This window comes from Oncorhynchus nerka, linkage group LG11, assembly GCF_034236695.1.
Source record: "Oncorhynchus nerka isolate Pitt River linkage group LG11, Oner_Uvic_2.0, whole genome shotgun sequence".
NCBI lineage: Eukaryota > Metazoa > Chordata > Actinopteri > Salmoniformes > Salmonidae > Oncorhynchus > Oncorhynchus nerka.
The window spans coordinates 12,727,205-12,747,252 of NC_088406.1; the positions used below are offsets into that span (position 1 = coordinate 12,727,205).

At 49.1% G+C, this 20,048-nt stretch overlaps 1 protein-coding gene across 2 annotated transcripts in view; it reads left to right on the plus strand.

Moving 5' to 3' along the window:
* Positions 1-20,048, plus strand: part of LOC115124049 (voltage-gated potassium channel subunit beta-1) — a 322,712-nt gene that overhangs the window by 298,361 nt on the left and 4,303 nt on the right. For both annotated transcript variants that reach the window (XM_065024229.1, XM_065024230.1), the window contains exons 10-13: positions 11,309-11,429; positions 13,372-13,466; positions 14,676-14,796; positions 15,155-15,243. In XM_065024229.1, the coding sequence (XP_064880301.1) occupies positions 11,309-11,429; positions 13,372-13,466; positions 14,676-14,796; positions 15,155-15,243 (426 nt within the window). The remainder of the gene's footprint in view (positions 1-11,308; positions 11,430-13,371; positions 13,467-14,675; positions 14,797-15,154; positions 15,244-20,048) is intronic.

Here is a 20,048-nt window from a genome sequence, read left to right on the forward strand (position 1 = left end):
GTTCCCAGACCGTCTGCACCTTGGTCTCCTCACAACGGATGTGACAGTTCCCAGACCGTCTGCACCTTGGTCTCCTTACAACGGATGTGACAGTTCCCAGACTGTCTGCACCTTGGTCTCCTCCTTACAACGGATGTGACAGTTCCCAGACTGTCTGCACCTTGGTCTCCTCCTCACAACGGATGTGACAGTTCCCAGACCGTCTGCACCTTGGTCTCCTCCTTACAACGGATGTGACAGTTCCCAGACCATCTGCACCTTGGTCTCCTCACAACGGATGTGACAGTACCCAGACCGTCTGCACCTTGGTCTCCTCCTTACAACGGATGTGACAGTTCCCAGACCGTCTGCACCTTGGTCTCCTTACAACGGATGTGACAGTTCCCAGACTGTCTGCACCTTGGTCTCCTCCTTACAACGGATGTGACAGTTCCCAGACCGTCTGCACCTTGGTCTCCTTACAACGGATCTGACAGTTCCCAGACTGTCTACAGTCTCCTCCTTACAACGGACGTGACAGTTCCCAGACTGTCTGCACCTTGGTCTCCTCCTCACAACGGATGTGACAGTTCCCAGACCGTCTGCACCTTGGTCTCCTCCTCACAACGGATGTGACAGTTCCCAGACTGTCTGCACCTTGGTCTCCTCCTCACAACGGATGTGACAGTTCCCAGACCGTCTGCACCTTGGTCTCCTCCTCACAACGGATGTGACAGTTCCCAGACCGTCTGCACCTTGGTCTCCTCCTTACAAAGGATGTGACAGTTCCCAGACGGTCTGCACCTTGGTCTCCTCCTTACAACAGATGTAACAGTTCCCAGACCGTCTGCACCTTGGTATCCTCACAACGGATGTGACAGTTCCCAGACTGTCTGCACCTTGGTCTCCTTACAACAAATGTGACAGTTCCCAGACGGTCTGCACCTTGGTCTCCTCCTCACAACGGATGTGACAGTTCCCAGACCGTCTGCACCTTGGTCTCCTCACAACGGATGTGACAGTTCCCAGACCGTCTGCACCTTGGTCTCCTCACAACGGATGTGACAGTTCCCAGACTGTCTGCACCTTGGTCTCCTCCTTACAACGGATGTGACAGTTCCCAGACTGTCTGCACCTTGGTCTCCTCCTCACAACGGATGTGACAGTTCCCAGACCGTCTGCACCTTGGTCTCCTCCTTACAACGGATGTGACAGTTCCCAGACCGTCTGCACCTTGGTCTCCTTACAACGGATGTGACAGTTCCCAGACCGTCTGCACCTTGGTCTCCTCCTTACAATGGATGTGACAGTTCCCAGACTGTCTGCACCTTGTTCTCCTTACAACGGGTGTGACAGTTCCCAGACCGTCTGCGCCTTGGTCTCCTCCTCACAACGGATGTGACAGTTCCCAGACCGTCTGCACCTTGGTCTCCTCCTTACAATGGATGTGACAGTTCCCAGACTGTCTGCACCTTGGTCTCCTCACAACGGATGTGACAGTTCCCAGACTGTCTGCACCTTGGTCTCCTCACAACGGATGTGACAGTACCCAGACCGTCTGCACCTTGGTCTCCTCCTTACAACGGATGTGACAGTTCCCAGACCGTCTGCACCTTGGTCTCCTTACAACGGATGTGACAGTTCCCAGACCGTCTGCACCTTGGTCTCCTCCTTACAACGGATGTGACAGTTCCCAGACTGTCTGCACCTTGGTCTCCTCCTTACAACGGATGTGACAGTTCCCAGACCGTCTGCACCTTGGTCTCCTCCTCACAACGGATGTGACAGTTCCCAGACCGTCTGCACCTTGGTCTCCTTACAACGGATGTGACAGTTCCCAGACCGTCTGCACCTTGGTCTCCTCCTTACAACGGATGTGACAGTTCCCAGACCGTCTGCACCTTGGTCTCCTTACAACGGATGTGACAGTTCCCAGACCGTCTGCACCTTGGTCTCCTCCTTACAACGGATGTGACAGTTCCCAGACTGTCTGCACCTTGGTCTCCTCCTTACAACGGATGTGACAGTTCCCAGACCGTCTGCACCTTGGTCTCCTCCTCACAACGGATGTGACAGTTCCCAGACCGTCTGCACCTTGGTCTCCTTACAACGGATGTGACAGTTCCCAGACCGTCTGCACCTTGGTCTCCTCCTCACAACGGATGTGACAGTTCCCAGACCGTCTGCACCTTGGTCTCCTTACAACGGATGTGACAGTTCCCAGACCGTCTGCACCTTGGTCTCCTCCTCACAACGGATGTGACAGTTCCCAGACCGTCTGCACCTTGGTCTCCTCCTTACAAAGGATGTGACAGTTCCCAGACGGTCTGCACCTTGGTCTCCTCCTTACAACAGATGTAACAGTTCCCAGACCGTCTGCACCTTGGTATCCTCACAACAAATGTGACAGTTCCCAGACGGTCTGCACCTTGGTCTCCTCCTCACAACGGATGTGACAGTTCCCAGACCGTCTGCACCTTGGTCTCCTCCTCACAACGGATGTGACAGTTCCCAGACCGTCTGCACCTTGGTCTCCTCACAACGGATGTGACAGTTCCCAGACTGTCTGCACCTTGGTCTCCTCCTTACAACGGATGTGACAGTTCCCAGACTGTCTGCACCTTGGTCTCCTCCTCACAACGGATGTGACAGTTCCCAGACCGTCTGCACCTTGGTCTCCTCCTTACAACGGATGTGACAGTTCCCAGACCGTCTGCACCTTGGTCTCCTTACAACGGATGTGACAGTTCCCAGACCGTCTGCACCTTGGTCTCCTCCTTACAATGGATGTGACAGTTCCCAGACTGTCTGCACCTTGTTCTCCTTACAACGGGTGTGACAGTTCCCAGACCGTCTGCGCCTTGGTCTCCTCCTCACAACGGATGTGACAGTTCCCAGACCGTCTGCACCTTGGTCTCCTCCTTACAACGGATGTGACAGTTCCCAGACTGTCTGCACCTTGGTCTCCTCACAACGGATGTGACAGTTCCCAGACTGTCTGCACCTTGGTCTCCTCACAACGGATGTGACAGTACCCAGACCGTCTGCACCTTGGTCTCCTCCTTACAACGGATATGACAGTTCCCAGACCGTCTGCACCTTGGTCTCCTTACAACGGATGTGACAGTTCCCAGACCGTCTGCACCTTGGTCTCCTCCTTACAACGGATGTGACAGTTCCCAGACTGTCTGCACCTTGGTCTCCTCCTTACAACGGATGTGACAGTTCCCAGACCGTCTGCACCTTGGTCTCCTCCTCACAACGGATGTGCCAGTTCCCAGACCGTCTGCACCTTGGTCTCCTTACAACGGATGTGACAGTTCCCAGACCGTCTGCACCTTGGTCTCCTCCTCACAACGGATGTGACAGTTCCCAGACCGTCTGCACCTTGGTCTCCTTACAACGGATGTGACAGTTCCCAGACCGTCTGCACCTTGGTCTCCTCCTCACAACGGATGTGACAGTTCCCAGACCGTCTGCACCTTGGTCTCCTTACAACGGATGTGACAGTACCCAGACCGTCTGCACCTTGGTCTCCTCCTTACAACGGATGTGACAGTTCCAAGACCGTCTGCACCTTGGTCTCCTTACAACGGATGTGACAGTTCCCAGACTGTCTGCACCTTGGTCTCCTCCTTACAACGGATGTGACAGTTCCCAGACTGTCTGCACCTTGGTCTCCTCCTTACAACGGATGTGACAGTTCCCAGACCGTCTGCACCTTGGTCTCCTCCTCACAACGGATGTGACAGTTCCCAGACCGTCTGCACCTTGGTCTCCTCCTCACAACGGATGTGACAGTTCCCAGACCGTCTGCACCTTGGTCTCCTTACAACGGATGTGACAGTTCCCAGACCGTCTGCACCTTGGTCTCCTCCTCACAACGGATGTGACAGTTCCCAGACCGTCTGCACCTTGGTCTCCTTACAACGGATGTGACAGTTCCCAGACCGTCTGCACCTTGGTCTCCTCCTCACAACGGATGTGACAGTTCCCAGACGGTCTGCACCTTGGTCTCCTCCTTACAACAGATGTAACAGTTCCCAGACCGTCTGCACCTTGGTATCCTCACAACGGATGTGACAGTTCCCAGACTGTCTGCACCTTGGTCTCCTTACAACAAATGTGACAGTTCCCAGACGGTCTGCACCTTGGTCTCCTCCTCACAACGGATGTGACAGTTCCCAGACCGTCTGCACCTTGGTCTCCTCCTCACAACGGATGTGACAGTTCCCAGACCGTCTGCACCTTGGTCTCCTCCTCACAACGGATGTGACAGTTCCCAGACTGTCTGCACCTTGGTCTCCTCCTTACAACGGATGTGACAGTTCCCAGACTGTCTGCACCTTGGTCTCCTCCTCACAACGGATGTGACAGTTCCCAGACCGTCTGCACCTTGGTCTCCTCCTTACAACGGATGTGACAGTTCCCAGACCGTCTGCACCTTGGTCTCCTTACAACGGATGTGACAGTTCCCAGACCGTCTGCACCTTGGTCTCCTCCTTACAATGGATGTGACAGTTCCCAGACTGTCTGCACCTTGTTCTCCTTACAACGGGTGTGACAGTTCCCAGACCGTCTGCGCCTTGGTCTCCTCCTCACAACGGATGTGACAGTTCCCAGACCGTCTGCACCTTGGTCTCCTCCTTACAACGGATGTGACAGTTCCCAGACTGTCTGCACCTTGGTCTCCTCACAACGGATGTGACAGTTCCCAGACTGTCTGCACCTTGGTCTCCTCACAACGGATGTGACAGTACCCAGACCGTCTGCACCTTGGTCTCCTCCTTACAACGGATGTGACAGTTCCCAGACCGTCTGCACCTTGGTCTCCTTACAACGGATGTGACAGTTCCCAGACCGTCTGCACCTTGGTCTCCTCCTTACAACGGATGTGACAGTTCCCAGACCGTCTGCACCTTGGTCTCCTCCTTACAACGGATGTGACAGTTCCCAGACTGTCTGCACCTTGGTCTCCTCCTTACAACGGATGTGACAGTTCCCAGACCGTCTGCACCTTGGTCTCCTCCTTACAACGGATGTGACAGTTCCCAGACCGTCTGCACCTTGGTCTCCTTACAACGGATGTGACAGTTCCCAGACCGTCTGCACCTTGGTCTCCTCCTCACAACGGATGTGACAGTTCCCAGACCGTCTGCACCTTGGTCTCCTTACAACGGATGTGACAGTTCCCAGACCGTCTGCACCTTGGTCTCCTCCTCACAACGGATGTGACAGTTCCCAGACCGTCTGCACCTTGGTCTCCTTACAACGGATGTGACAGTTCCCAGACCGTCTGCACCTTGGTCTCCTCCTCACAACGGATGTGACAGTTCCCAGACCGTCTGCACCTTGGTCTCCTCCTCACAACGGATGTGACAGTTCCCAGACCGTCTGCACCTTGGTCTCCTTACAACGGATGTGACAGTTCCCAGACCGTCTGCACCTTGGTCTCCTTCTTACAACGGATGTGACAGTTCCCAGACTGTCTGCACCTTAGGTCTCCTCCTTACAACGGATGTGACAGTTCCCAGACCGTCTGCACCTTGGTCTCCTCACAACGGATGTGACAGTTCCCAGACCGTCTGCACCTTGGTCTCCTCCTTACAACGGATGTGACAGTTCCCAGACCGTCTGCACCTTGGTCTCCTCCTTACAACGGATGTGACAGTTCCCAGACCGTCTGCACCTTGGTCTCCTCCTTACAACAGATGTGACAGTTCCCAGACCGTCTGCACCTTGGTCTCCTCCTTACAACGGATGTGACAGTTCCCAGACCGTCTGCACCTTGGTCTCCTTACAACGGATGTGACAGTTCCCAGACCGTCTGCACCTTGGTCTCCTCACAACGGATGTGACAGTTCCCAGACCGTCTGCACCTTGGTCTCCTCCTTACAACGGATGTGACAGTTCCCAGACCGTCTGCACCTTGGTCTCCTCCTTACAACGGATGTGACAGTTCCCAGACCGTCTGCACCTTGGTCTCCTCCTCACAACAGATGTGACAGTTCCCAGACCGTCTGCACCTTGGTCTCCTCACAACGGATGTGACAGTTCCCAGACCGTCTGCACCTTGGTCTCCTCCTCACAACGGATGTGACAGTTCCCAGACCGTCTGCACCTTGGTCTCCTTACAACGGATGTGACAGTTCCCAGACCGTCTGCACCTTGGTCTCCTCACAACGGATGTGACAGTTCCCAGACCGTCTGCACCTTGGTCTCCTCCTCACAACGGATGTGACAGTTCCCAGACCGTCTGCACCTTGGTCTCCTTACAACGGATGTGACAGTTCCCAGACCGTCTGCACCTTGGTCTCCTCCTTACAACGGATGTGACAGTTCCCCGACCGTCTGCACCTTGGTCTCCTTACAACGGATGTGACAGTTCCCAGACCGTCTGCACCTTGGTCTCCTCCTTACAACGGATGTGACAGTTCCCAGACTGTCTGCACCTTGGTCTCCTTACAACGGATGTGACAGTTCCCAGACCGTCTGCACCTTGGTCTCCTCCTCACAACGGATGTGACAGTTCCCAGACCGTCTGCACCTTGGTCTCCTTACAACGGATGTGACAGTTCCCAGACCGTCTGCACCTTGGTCTCCTCCTTACAACGGATGTGACAGTTCCCAGACCGTCTGCACCTTGGTCTCCTCCTTACAACGGATGTGACAGTTCCCAGACTGTCTGCACCTTGGTCTCCTTACAGCGGATGTGACAGTTCCCAGACCGTCTGCACCTTGGTCTCCTCACAACGGATGTGACAGTTCCCAGACCATCTGCACCTTGGTCTCCTCCTTACAACGGATGTGACAGTTCCCAGACCGTCTGCACCTTGGTCTACTCCTTACAACGGATGTGACAGTTCCCAGACCATCTGCACCTTGGTCTCCTCCTCACAACGGATGTGACAGTTCCCAGACCGTCTGCACCTTGGTCTCCTTACAACGGATGTGACAGTTCCCAGACCGTCTGCACCTTGGTCTCCTCCTTACAACGGATGTGACAGTTCCCAGACCGTCTGCACCTTGGTCTCCTCCTTACAACGGATGTGACAGTTCCCAGATCGTCTGCACCTTGGTCTCCTCCTTACAACGGATGTGACAGTTCCCAGACCATCTGCACCTTGGTCTCCTTACAACGGATGTGACAGTTCCCAGACCGTCTGCACCTTGGTCTCCTCCTTACAACGGATGTGACAGTTCCCAGACCATCTGCACCTTGGTCTCCTCCTTACAACGGATGTGACAGTTCCCAGACCGTCTGCCCCTTGGACTCCTCCTTACAACGGATGTGACAGTTCCCAGACTGTCTGCACCTTGGTCTCCTTACAACGGATGTGACAGTTCCCAGACCGTCTGCACCTTGGTCTCCTCACAACGGATGTGACAGTTCCCAGACTGTCTGCACCTTGGTCTCCTCCTTACAACGGATGTGACAGTTCCCAGACCGTCTGCACCTTGGTCTCCTTACAACGGATGTGACAGTTCCCAGACCGTCTGCACCTTGGTCTCCTCACAACGGATGTGACAGTTCCCAGACCGTCTGCACCTTGGTCTCCTCCTTACAACGGATGTGACAGTTCCCAGACCGTCTGCACCTTGGTCTCCTCCTTACAACGGATGTGACAGTTCCCAGACCGTCTGCACCTTGGTCTCCTCCTCACAACGGATGTGACAGTTCCCAGACCGTCTGCACCTTGGTCTCCTTACAACGGATGTGACAGTTCCCAGACCGTCTGCACCTTGGTCTCCTCACAACGGATGTGACAGTTCCCAGACTGTCTGCACCTTGGTCTCCTCCTTACAACGGATGTGACAGTTCCCAGACCGTCTGCACCTTGGTCTCCTCCTCACAACGGATGTGACAGTTCCCAGACCGTCTGCACCTTGGTCTCCTTACAACGGATGTGACAGTTCCCAGACCGTCTGCACCTTGGTCTCCTCACAACGGATGTGACAGTTCCCAGACTGTCTGCACCTTGGTCTCCTCCTTACAACGGATGTGACAGTTCCCAGACCGTCTGCACCTTGGTCTCCTCCTCACAACGGATGTGACAGTTCCCAGACCGTCTGCACCTTGGTCTCCTTACAACGGATGTGACAGTTCCCAGACTGTCTGCACCTTGGTCTCCTCCTTACAACGGATGTGACAGTTCCCAGACCGTCTGCACCTTGGTCTCCTCCTTACAACGGATGTGACAGTTCCCAGACCGTCTGCACCTTGGTCTCCTCACAACGGATGTGACAGTTCCCAGACCGTCTGCACCTTGGTCTCCTCACAACGGATGTGACAGTTCCCAGACTGTCTGCACCTTGGTCTCCTCCTTACAACGGATGTGACAGTTCCCAGACCGTCTGCACCTTGGTCTCCTCCTCACAACGGATGTGACAGTTCCCAGACCGTCTGCACCTTGGTCTCCTTACAACGGATGTGACAGTTCCCAGACTGTCTGCACCTTGGTCTCCTCCTTACAACGGATGTGACAGTTCCCAGACCGTCTGCACCTTGGTCTCCTCCTTACAACGGATGTGACAGTTCCCAGACCGTCTGCACCTTGGTCTCCTCACAACGGATGTGACAGTTCCCAGACCGTCTGCACCTTGGTCTCCTCCTCACAACGGATGTGACAGTTCCCAGACCGTCTGCACCTTGGTCTCCTCCTTACAACGGATGTGACAGTTCCCAGACCGTCTGCACCTTGGTCTCCTCCTCACAACGGATGTGACAGTTCCCAGACCGTCTGCACCTTGGTCTCCTCCTCACAACGGATGTGACAGTTCCCAGACCGTCTGCACCTTGGTCTCCTCCTTACAACGGATGTGACAGTTCCCAGACCGTCTGCACCTTGGTCTCCTCCTCACAACGGATGTGACAGTTCCCAGACCGTCTGCACCTTGGTCTCCTTACAACGGATGTGACAGTTCCCAGACCGTCTGCACCTTGGTCTCCTCACAACGGATGTGACAGTTCCCAGACTGTCTGCACCTTGGTCTCCTCCTTACAACGGATGTGACAGTTCCCAGACCGTCTGCACCTTGGTCTCCTCCTCACAACGGATGTGACAGTTCCCAGACCGTCTGCACCTTGGTCTCCTTACAACGGATGTGACAGTTCCCAGACTGTCTGCACCTTGGTCTCCTCCTTACAACGGATGTGACAGTTCCCAGACCGTCTGCACCTTGGTCTCCTCCTTACAACGGATGTGACAGTTCCCAGACCGTCTGCACCTTGGTCTCCTCACAACGGATGTGACAGTTCCCAGACCGTCTGCACCTTGGTCTCCTCACAACGGATGTGACAGTTCCCAGACTGTCTGCACCTTGGTCTCCTCCTTACAACGGATGTGACAGTTCCCAGACCGTCTGCACCTTGGTCTCCTCCTCACAACGGATGTGACAGTTCCCAGACCGTCTGCACCTTGGTCTCCTTACAACGGATGTGACAGTTCCCAGACTGTCTGCACCTTGGTCTCCTCCTTACAACGGATGTGACAGTTCCCAGACCGTCTGCACCTTGGTCTCCTCCTTACAACGGATGTGACAGTTCCCAGACCGTCTGCACCTTGGTCTCCTCACAACGGATGTGACAGTTCCCAGACCGTCTGCACCTTGGTCTCCTCCTCACAACGGATGTGACAGTTCCCAGACCGTCTGCACCTTGGTCTCCTCCTTACAACGGATGTGACAGTTCCCAGACCGTCTGCACCTTGGTCTCCTCCTCACAACGGATGTGACAGTTCCCAGACCGTCTGCACCTTGGTCTCCTCCTCACAACGGATGTGACAGTTCCCAGACCGTCTGCACCTTGGTCTCCTCCTTACAACGGATGTGACAGTTCCCAGACCGTCTGCACCTTGGTCTCCTCCTTACAACGGATGTGACAGTTCCCAGACCGTCTGCACCTTGGTCTCCTCCTTACAACGGATGTGACAGTTCCCAGACCGTCTGCACCTTGGTCTCCTCCTTACAACGGATGTGACAGTTCCCAGACCGTCTGCACCTTGGTCTCAGACAGTTTTTCATGAACTTTCATTGTGTTTGTGAGCCCTCAACGGAAGTCATCTGTCTATACCAGGGAGGTCAAACATACAGTCTACACCAAGGGGGTCAAACATACAGTCTATACCAAGGGGGTCAAACATACAGTCTACACCAAGGGGGTCAAACATACAGTCTATACCAAGGGGGTCAAACATACAGTCTATACCAAGGGGGTCAAACATACAGTCTATACCAAGGGGGTCAAACACACAGTCTACACCAAGGGGGTCAAACACACAGTCTATACCAAGGGGGTCAAACATACAGTCTACACCAAGGGGGTCAAACATACAGTCTACACCAAGGGGGTCAAACATACAGTCTATACCAAGGGGGTCAAACATACAGTCTACACAAACATGGAGAGAGAGAGAGAGCGAGAGATAGAGGCCTGTTTATGTCCTGGCTGATTTGGAGGAGAAAGGGGAGGATCGGGGGAGGTGGTGTGTAACTACACTTTCTGAAGCCTGATAATGACTGATTTCTAAAGCATTCTCAGGATTTCCTATAGTCAACAACCTCCTCCTTTTCCTCTCGTTCGCACATGGTGCGGTGTTGATTGTGATTAGATTGTTTTGTAGCGTAGCAGCTCAGATGAAAGCACTATAATTTAGATCCTATCTATAATGCAGGGGTACACACAAGGTTTCCGGGCGTGTGACACAGCTGCATGTAGCAGATAAATATGGTTATGCCAATGTTTAAGAAGGCAATGAGGTCTTCGTAAACATACATATGGAAAAATAGATATGCGAGGCAGGTGAGTCAGTGTGTGGAATATAGACTCCACTAAATGAGCTGCATTCAGTATATCAATGTGTTTAATCTTCTTAAGGTTTGCATATAGCATTGTGAATTCTGATTAGTATCCCACTCCCCATCTCAATCCCACATTCACTCCCTCTCACCTGCCTCTCCATCCTCCCCTCTCTCTCGCTCTCTCTGTCCCTCCCCCTCTCTTTCTCTTCCCCTGCTCCTTACTCCCCTCTCTCTCACTCTCTCTATCCCTCCCCCTCTCTCTTTCTCTTCCCCTGATCCTTCCCCCCTCCTCTCTCGCTCTCTCTCTCTATCCCTACCCATCTCTTTCTCTTCCCCTGCTCCTTCCCCCCTCTCCTCCCCTCCCCTCTCTCTCTCTCTCTCTCTCTCTCTCTCTCTCTATCCCTCCCCCTCTCTTTCTCTTCCCCTGCTCCCCCCCCTCTCTCTCTCTCTCCCTCTCTCTCTAGAGGCGTACTCTGTGGCCAGACAGTTTAACCTGATCCCCTCCCTCTCTCTCTCCCTCTCTCTCTAGGAGGCGTACTCTGTGGCCAGACAGTTTAACCTGATCCCTCCGGTGTGTGAGCAGGCTGAGTACCATCTCTTCCAGAGGGAGAAGGTGGAGGTCCAGCTTCCAGAACTCTACCACAAGATAGGCATGTGTCAATCATCCAGGCTGGCCACGCCCCTTCCCTCATCTGCTGGGTGGTTCACACACATACGCGCACGCACACGCGCACACACACAACCATTGGATAATCTGTGGATACAGTGCCTTGCGAAAGTATTCGGCCCCCTTGAACTTTGCGACCTTTTGCCACATTTCAGGCTTCAAACATAAAGATATAAAACTCTATTTTTTTGTGAAGAATCAACAACAAGTGGGACACAATCATGAAGTGGAACGACATTTATTGGATATTTCAAACTTTTTTAACAAAACAAAAACTGAAATATTGGGCGTGCAAAATTATTCAGCCCCTCTCTCCAGAAGTTCAGTGAGGATCTCTGAATGATCCAATGTTGACCTAAATGACTAATGATGATAAATACAATCCACCTGTGTGTAATCAAGTCTCCGTATAAATGCACCTGCACTGTGATAGTCTCAGAGGTCCGTTAAAGCGCAGAGAGCATCATGAAGAACAAGGAACACACCAGGCAGGTCCGAGATACTGTTGTGAAGAAGTTTAAAGCCGGATTTGGATACAAAAAGATTTCCCAAGCTTTAAACATCCCAAGGAGCACTGTGCAAGCGATAATATTGAAATGGAAGGAGTATCAGACCACTGCAAATCTACCAAGACCTGGCCGTCCCTCTAAACTTTCAGTTCATACAAGGAGAAGACTGATCAGAGATGCAGCCAAGAGGCCCATGATCACTCTGGATGAACTGCAGAGATCTACAGCTGAGGTGGAAGACTCTGTCCATAGGACAACAATCAGTCGTATATTGCACAAATCTGGCCTTTATGGAAGAGTGGCAAGAAGAAAGCCATTTCTTAAAGATATCCATAAAAAGTGTCGTTTAAAATTTGCCACAAGCCACCTGGGAGACACACCAAACATGTGGAAGAAGGTGCTCTGGTCAGATGAAACCAAAATTGAACTTTTTGGCAACAATGCAAAACGTTATGTTTGGCGTAAAAGCAACACAGCTCATCACCCTGAACACAACATCCCCACTGTCAAACATGGTGGTGGCAGCATCATGGTTTGGGCCTGCTTTTCTTCAGCAGGGACAGGGAAGATGGTTAAAATTGATGGGAAGATGGATGGAGCCAAATACAGGACCATTCTGGTAGAAAACCTGATGGAGTCTGCAAAAGACCTGAGACTGGGACGGAGATTTGTCTTCCAACAAGACAATGATCCAAAACATAAAGCAAAATCTACAATGGAATGGTTCAAAAATAAACATATCCAGGTGTTAGAATGGCCAAGTCAAAGTCCAGACCTGAATCCAATCGAGAATCTGTGGAAAGAACTGAAAACTGCTGTTCACAAATGCTCTCCATCCAACCTCACTGAGCTCGAGCTGTTTTGCAAGGAGGAATGGGAAAAAATTTCAGTCTCTCGATGTGCAAAACTGATAGAGACATACCCCAAGCGACTTACAGCTGTAATCGCAGCAAAAGGTGGCGCTACAAAGTATTAACTTAAGGGGGCTGAATAATTTTGCACGCCCAATTTTTCAGTTTTTGATTTGTTAAAAAAGTTTGAAATATCCAATAAATGTCGTTCCACTTCATGATTGTGTCCCACTTGTTGTTGATTCTTCACAAAAAAATACAGTTTTATATCTTTATGTTTGAAGCCTGAATTGTGGCAAAAGGTCGCAAAGTTCAAGGGGGCCGAATACTTTCGCAAGGCACTGTACATCCATAATCAACCCTTACGTGATTGTCAATTATTGTGATCAAGTGATATTATAATGTCCTCCTGAGAACACTCCCCTAACATCTGCTTTGGTTCAGACTGCGGATTTCCTGAGTGTCTGTTTGGTGTCTGACTGACTGTGTTAGAGATCTCACAGTTATCTGTCACTCACTCACTCCCTCTCTGTTCTCACATTCCCTCTGGTGTCCATGGTGACAGGTGTCGGGGCGATGACGTGGTCTCCGCTGGCCTGTGGCATCATCACGGGGAAGTACCAGAACGGCATCCCAGAAACCTCCAGGGCATCCATGAAGGTAAACTCTGTATCCACTCAACAAGCTCTCACGGTCTCTAGCACTGGGATTGAACAACCGTCCAGAACGCCTTAGCAAACCGCAAGCCTACTTGATGGTAATGGCGCTCAACGTTGCCCTTGGTGGATGTTTTTTTAAGTCGTCGCCCAACTTCCTGGGCACCTGGATGTACGTCAAATTTTGCCTTGGATCTTGAGCGACCTGTCCGATCCAGTGTCATCCACTGATCTATCTGCCACTGATCTACAGTATCTGTCACTGATCTATCTGCCACTGATCTACAGTATCTGTCACTGATCTATCTGTCACTGATCTACAGTATCTGTCACTGATCTATCTGTCACTGATCTACAGTATCTGTCACTGATCTATCTGTCACTGATCTACAGTATCTGTCACTGATCTATCTGTCACTGATCTATCTGCCACTGATCTATCTGCCACTGATCTACAGTATCTGTCACTGATCTATCTGCCACTGATCTACAGTATCTGTCACTGATCTATCTGCCACTGATCTACAGTATCTGTCACTGATCTATCTGTCACTGATCTACAGTATCTGTCACTGATCTATCTGTCACTGATCTACAGTATCTGTCACTGATCTATCTGCCACTGATCTATCTGCCACTGATCTATCTGCCACTGATCTACAGTATCTGTCACTGATCTATCTGCCACTGATCTACAGTATCTGTCACTGATCTATCTGCCACTGATCTACAGTATCTGTCACTGATCTATCTGCCACTGATCTACCTGCTGGAACTGGAAGCCAATATGGTGGAAATCTTCTTCTCTGTTCCTCTTCTCATCTCCCTCTCTCCTTTCTCACATTTTACATATCCCCTCTTTCTCTACCTCCCTCATTCTCTCTCCCTCCTTCCCTCTCTCTCTCTCTCTCTCTCTCCTCCCTCTCTTTCTCCCTCCCTCCCTCTTTCCCTCTCTCTCCCTTTCCCTCCCTCTCTCTCTCTCCCTCTTTCCCTATCTCCCTCCCTCTTTCTCTCTCTCTAACTCTCCCCCTCCTCTTTTTCCCTCTTCTTCTCTCTCTCCCTCTCCTCTCTCTCCCCCTCTCTCTCTAACTCTCCCTCTCCTCTCTTTCCTTCTTCTTCTCTCTCTCCCTCCCTCCCTCTTTCTCTCTCTCTAACTCTCCCTCTCCTCTCTTTCCCTCTTCTACTCTGCCTCTCTCTCTTTCTCTCTCTGCAGTCGTACCAGTGGTTAAAGGAGAAGATAGTGAGTGAGGATGGGAGGAAACAGCAAGCGAAGCTGAAGGAGCTGGGACACATCGCTGAGAAGCTGGGCTGTACTCTCCCACAGCTGGCCGTGGGTGAGAGAGAGGAGCATGGACGTGCAATCACACACATGCACACTACGTTGTTTCAGTATTAATGATGTTAGAGCGCCACCAAGTGGATGTCAGCAGTACATTCCCATTCCCATGTAAATGTATGTAGTTCTGTACTTGAGCTGTTCTTGTCTATTGATGCTCTGTGTTATGTCATTCTCTATTATGTTTCATGTTTTGTGTTGGACCCCAGAAAGAGTAGCTGCTGCTTTTACAACAGTTAATGGGGATCCTAATAAAATACCAAATGAGGAATGCCATTGTTGTCGCACTAGATTAAACAACCCATAAATCCCCCCGCTCTCTCCATTCTGTACTCTTTCCTTCTCTTCTTCCCTAGCCTGGTGTTTGAGGAACGAAGGGGTGAGCTCAGTCCTCCTGGGATCCTCCAGTCCAGAGCAGCTAACAGAGAACCTGGGTTCCATACAGGTAAACATCACAGGAGGTTGGGGGTAATGACTGGAGTGGAATCATTGGAATGGTTTCCATGGTTTCCATGGTTTCCATGTGTTGGATGCCATTCCATTTGCTCTGTTCCAGACATTATTATGAGCCGTCCTCCCCTCAGCAGCCTCCTGTGGTAAACACACACACATCTTTGGGGAGTGAAAATATATTCCCATTCAAATTCCTATTTTCCCCAACCCTAAACCTAACCCAAACCTTAACCTAACTCTAAACCTAACTCCTAACCCTAATCTTAAAATCAAATCAAAATTGTATTTGTCACATGCGCCGAATACAACAGGTGTAGTAGACCTTACAGTGAAATGCTGAATACAACAGGTGTAGTAGACCTTACAGTGAAATGCTGAATACAACAGGTGTAGTAGACCTTACAGTGAAATGCTGAATACAACAGGTGTAGTAGACCTGACAGTGAAATGCTGAATACAAGAGGTGTAGTAGACCTTACAGTGAAATGATGAATACAAGAGGTGTAGTAGACCTTACAGTGAAATGATGAATACAACAGGTGTAGTAGACCTTACAGTGAAATGCTTACTTACAAGCCCTTAACCAACAATGCAGTTTTTCGAAAACATATATATAATTAAAGAGCAGCAGTAAAATAACAATAGCGAGGCAATATACAGGGTGTACCGGTACAGAGTCAATGTGCGGGGGCACAGGTTAGTCGAGGTAATTGAGGTAATATGTACATGTAGGTATAGTTAAAGTGACTATGCATAGATACTAAACAGAGAGTAGCAGCAGCATAAAATACCTTAAATCTAACCCTGACCGTAAATCTAACCCTGACCTTAAATCTAACCCTGACCGTAAATCTAACCCTGACCTTAAATCTAACCCTGACCTTAAATCTAACCCTAACCTTAAATCTAACCCTGACCGTAAATCTAACCCTGACCTTAAATCTAACCCTAACCTTAAATCTAACCCTGACCGTAAATCTAACCCTGACCGTAAATCTAACCCTGACCGTAAATCTAACCCTGACCGTAAATCTAACCCTGACCTTAAATCTAACCCTAACCTTAAATCTAACCCTGACCGTAAATCTAACCCTGACCTTAAATCTAACCCTGACCTTAAATCTAACCCTGACCGTAAATCTAACCCTAACCTTAAATCTAACCCTGACCTTAAATCTAACCCTGACCTTAAATCTAACCCTGACCTTAAATCTAACCCTAACCTTAAATCTAACCCTAAATCTAACCCTGACCGTAAATCTAACACTGACCGTAAATCTAACCCTGACCGTAAATCTAACCCTGACCTTAAATCTAACCCTGACCTTAAATCTAACCCTGACCTTAAATCTAACCCTGACCTTAAATCTAACCCTGACCTTAAATCTAACCCTAACCTTAAATCTAACCCTAACCTTAAATCTAACCCTAACCTTAAATCTAACCCTGACCTTAAATCTAACCCTGACCATAAATCTAACCCTGACCTTAAATCTAACCCTGACCTTAAATCTAACCCTGACCTTAAATCTAACCCTGACCTTAAATCTAACCCTAACCTTAAATCTAACCCTGACCTTAAATCTAACACTGACCTTAAATCTAACCCTAACTCCTAACCCTAATCTTAAAAGGAAACTTGACTGTTTTTCCATTATATGGTTAGGGTGTTTTCAGAGAATTCATTTTCACACCGGGAGAATTCAACCAATGACATCATTGGTTGATTGAGCCTGTCGTCTAATCTAAGAATGAACGGAGTCATGTTTTGTAGCAATTATCGTGGCCTTTGTGTTTCGCTGACTGCACGAGTTGATATGGCTGTCCTGCTCAATAGAGCCACTGGGCTTGTCTCAATGATGTTTCTGTCTGCCACGACATTGCAGAGTGTCTAGGTTGACTCATTTTCCCTGGCTTTGTAAAGACTACAGCCTGATGGGAGTCATACTTCCTTGTTCCCACCCTCGAAGGCAGGCTTTTCAAAATGCTGGCGGTACTAGTTTACAGGTTCACAGGAGCTCTGTTACCACGCACTGTCTATCCGAGCTACCATGGATACTTCTGATTCCTATTTCCAACAAGATGACAAAACATTTGTTGATGTTATTTTAGAAAGGAACATACAGCCCAGAAAATGTGTTTGTACTGTAAGTCTTCCTGGAAAGGCATGACGACTGATCATGAGGATGTGTAACCATACAATAAACCATGTCCATCTGTAAACAAAGGGTACAGTAAACTGGTATGTGTTTCGTTACACTCGTTACAGAGTCAATAATAGGCCATTGAGATGGGCTGTTAGCAAAGATGTGAAAAGTTTGAGGGTGTGCTTGACTTGTAGACAGTTTAGTCGGGTATTTCTGTATATGAGCACCTACAGTTATACTGTTGAGTAGACCAGCACTGCCAACAATAGAGTGAATAGGCTAGAATAGTATACGAAAAGCCTCTCTCTCCTATGCCAAAGACCTGACTGCAGGGGTGCGACAAGTTTGAGGAACACTCGTCTGGTAGACAGTATAATATATGTTTTGGTGATTTTTTTGTTTTCTCAAGAGGGTATTGTGCTTTTATAAATACCTTCGGCTGTCCTGGCTGGTTTCAAAGTCAGAGGATGTTGAGCTTCAGCTTAATACGGGTTGAAAGCTTTCATCCAATGGGTGTACAGGCTGAAAGCTTTCATCCAATGGGTGTACAGGCTGAAAACTTTCATCCAATGGGTGTACAGGCTGAAAGCTTTCATCCAATGGGTGTACAGGCTCTGTACTACTAAAGCTGGTGTCTAGATCATCGTCATCACCAGAAGCAGCAGGATTGGTCTGTAGGACACACAGTAGGACACACAGTAGGACACACAGTAGTCAGTGATTAGACAACATATTACTGCTTTTCTCCCCATCAACACACACTCAAACAACCTACTATATCCACCCACATGTCAATAATCATGCATACTAACCTTCACACACAATACCCACCCCCAACAGACACCAGCCAGTCACCCACACCTCTTTACTAAAACCTTCTATTCTCCAATTCAGACTTCAAGCATTGAATGAACAATCAACTAAACCTCCTTAATAGAAAACTACAATAGAAATGGTAGCCTACTTGTAAACAACATGGACCATGGTTATGGCTAGCTCCAGTATATATATATCAAGTCACATTTTTATTTATCACATACACATGGTTAGCAGATGTTAATGCGAGTGTAGTGAAATGCTTGTGCTTCTAGTTCCGACCGTGCAGTAATATCTAACAAGTAATCTAACCTAACAATTTCACAACAACTAACTTATACACACAAGTGTAAAGGAATTAATAAGAGTATGTACATAAACATATGAGTGGATGATGGCTGAGCGGCATAGTCAAGATGCAGTAGATGGTATAGAGTGCAGTATATACATATGAGATGAGTAATGTAGGGTATGTTAACATTACATAAAGTGGCATTGTTTAAAGTGGCAAGTGATACATTTATTACATCAAGATGGCAAGATGCAGTAGATGGTATAGAATACAGTATATACATATGAGATGAGTAATGTAGGATATGTAAACATTATATAAGGTGACATTGTTTAAAATGGCTAGTGATGCATGTATTACATACATTTTTTCCATTATTAAAGTGGCTGGAGATGAGTCAGCATGTTGGCAGCAGCCACTCAATGTTAGTGATGGCTGTTTAACAGTCTGATGGCCTTGAGATAGAAGCTGTTTTTCAGTCTCTCGGTCCCAGCTTTGATGCACCTGCACTGACCTCGCCTTCTGGATGATAGCGGGGTGAACAGGCAGTGGCTCGGGTGGTTGTTGTCCTTGATGATCTTTTTGGCCTTCCTGTGACATCGGGTGGTGTAGGTGTCCTGGAGGGCAGATAGTTTTCCCCCGGTGATGCGTTGTGCAGACCTCACTACCGTCTGGCGAGCCTTTCGGTGACTTACACTAGTTCCTGGTGCTGAGCTAGATGTTGATGGGATCAGACTCTAAGTAGAACACAATCACGTTAGTCTCTGCAGTAGTTGGTTAGCTAGCTAGATAATGGTTAGCTAACATAACCTAACGAAGCTAACCTTAGCTTCCAAAGTTAAAAATCACATTGCCAGATAGCAGCTGCCTAATTACATGTATATGCTGTGGAATGTCTAGCCAGCGTATTGTGAAAGCTAGCTAGCAAGCCAGATTTTGGTTTAAATAAACAAATGTAGTTCGCTAGCAAATTACAGTTGAAGTCGGAAGTTTACATACAGTCATTAAAACTCATTTTTCAACCACTCCACAAATTTCTTGTTAACAAACTGTAGTTTTGGCAAGTCGGTTAGGACATCTACTTTGCATGACAAAAGTCATTTTTCCAGCAATTGTTTACAGACAGATTATTTAACTTATAATTCACTGTATCACAATTCCAGTGGGTTAGAAGTTTACATACACTAAGTTGACTGTGCCTTTAAACAGCTTGGAAAATTCCAGAAAATTATGTCATGGTTTTTAAAGCTTCTGAAAGGCTAATTGACATAATTTGAGTCAATTGGAGGTGTACCTCTGGATGTATTTCAGTGCCTCTTTGCTTGACATCATGGGAAAATGTAAAGAAATCAGCCAAGACCTCAGAAAAATTGTGGACCTCCACAAGTCTGGTTCATCCTTGGGAGCAATTTCCAAAAGCCTGAAGGTACCACGATCATCTGTACAAACAATATTACGCAAGTATAAACACCATGGGACCACGCAGCCGTCATAACGCTCAGGAAGGAGACGCTTTCTGTCTCCTAGAAATGAACGTACTTT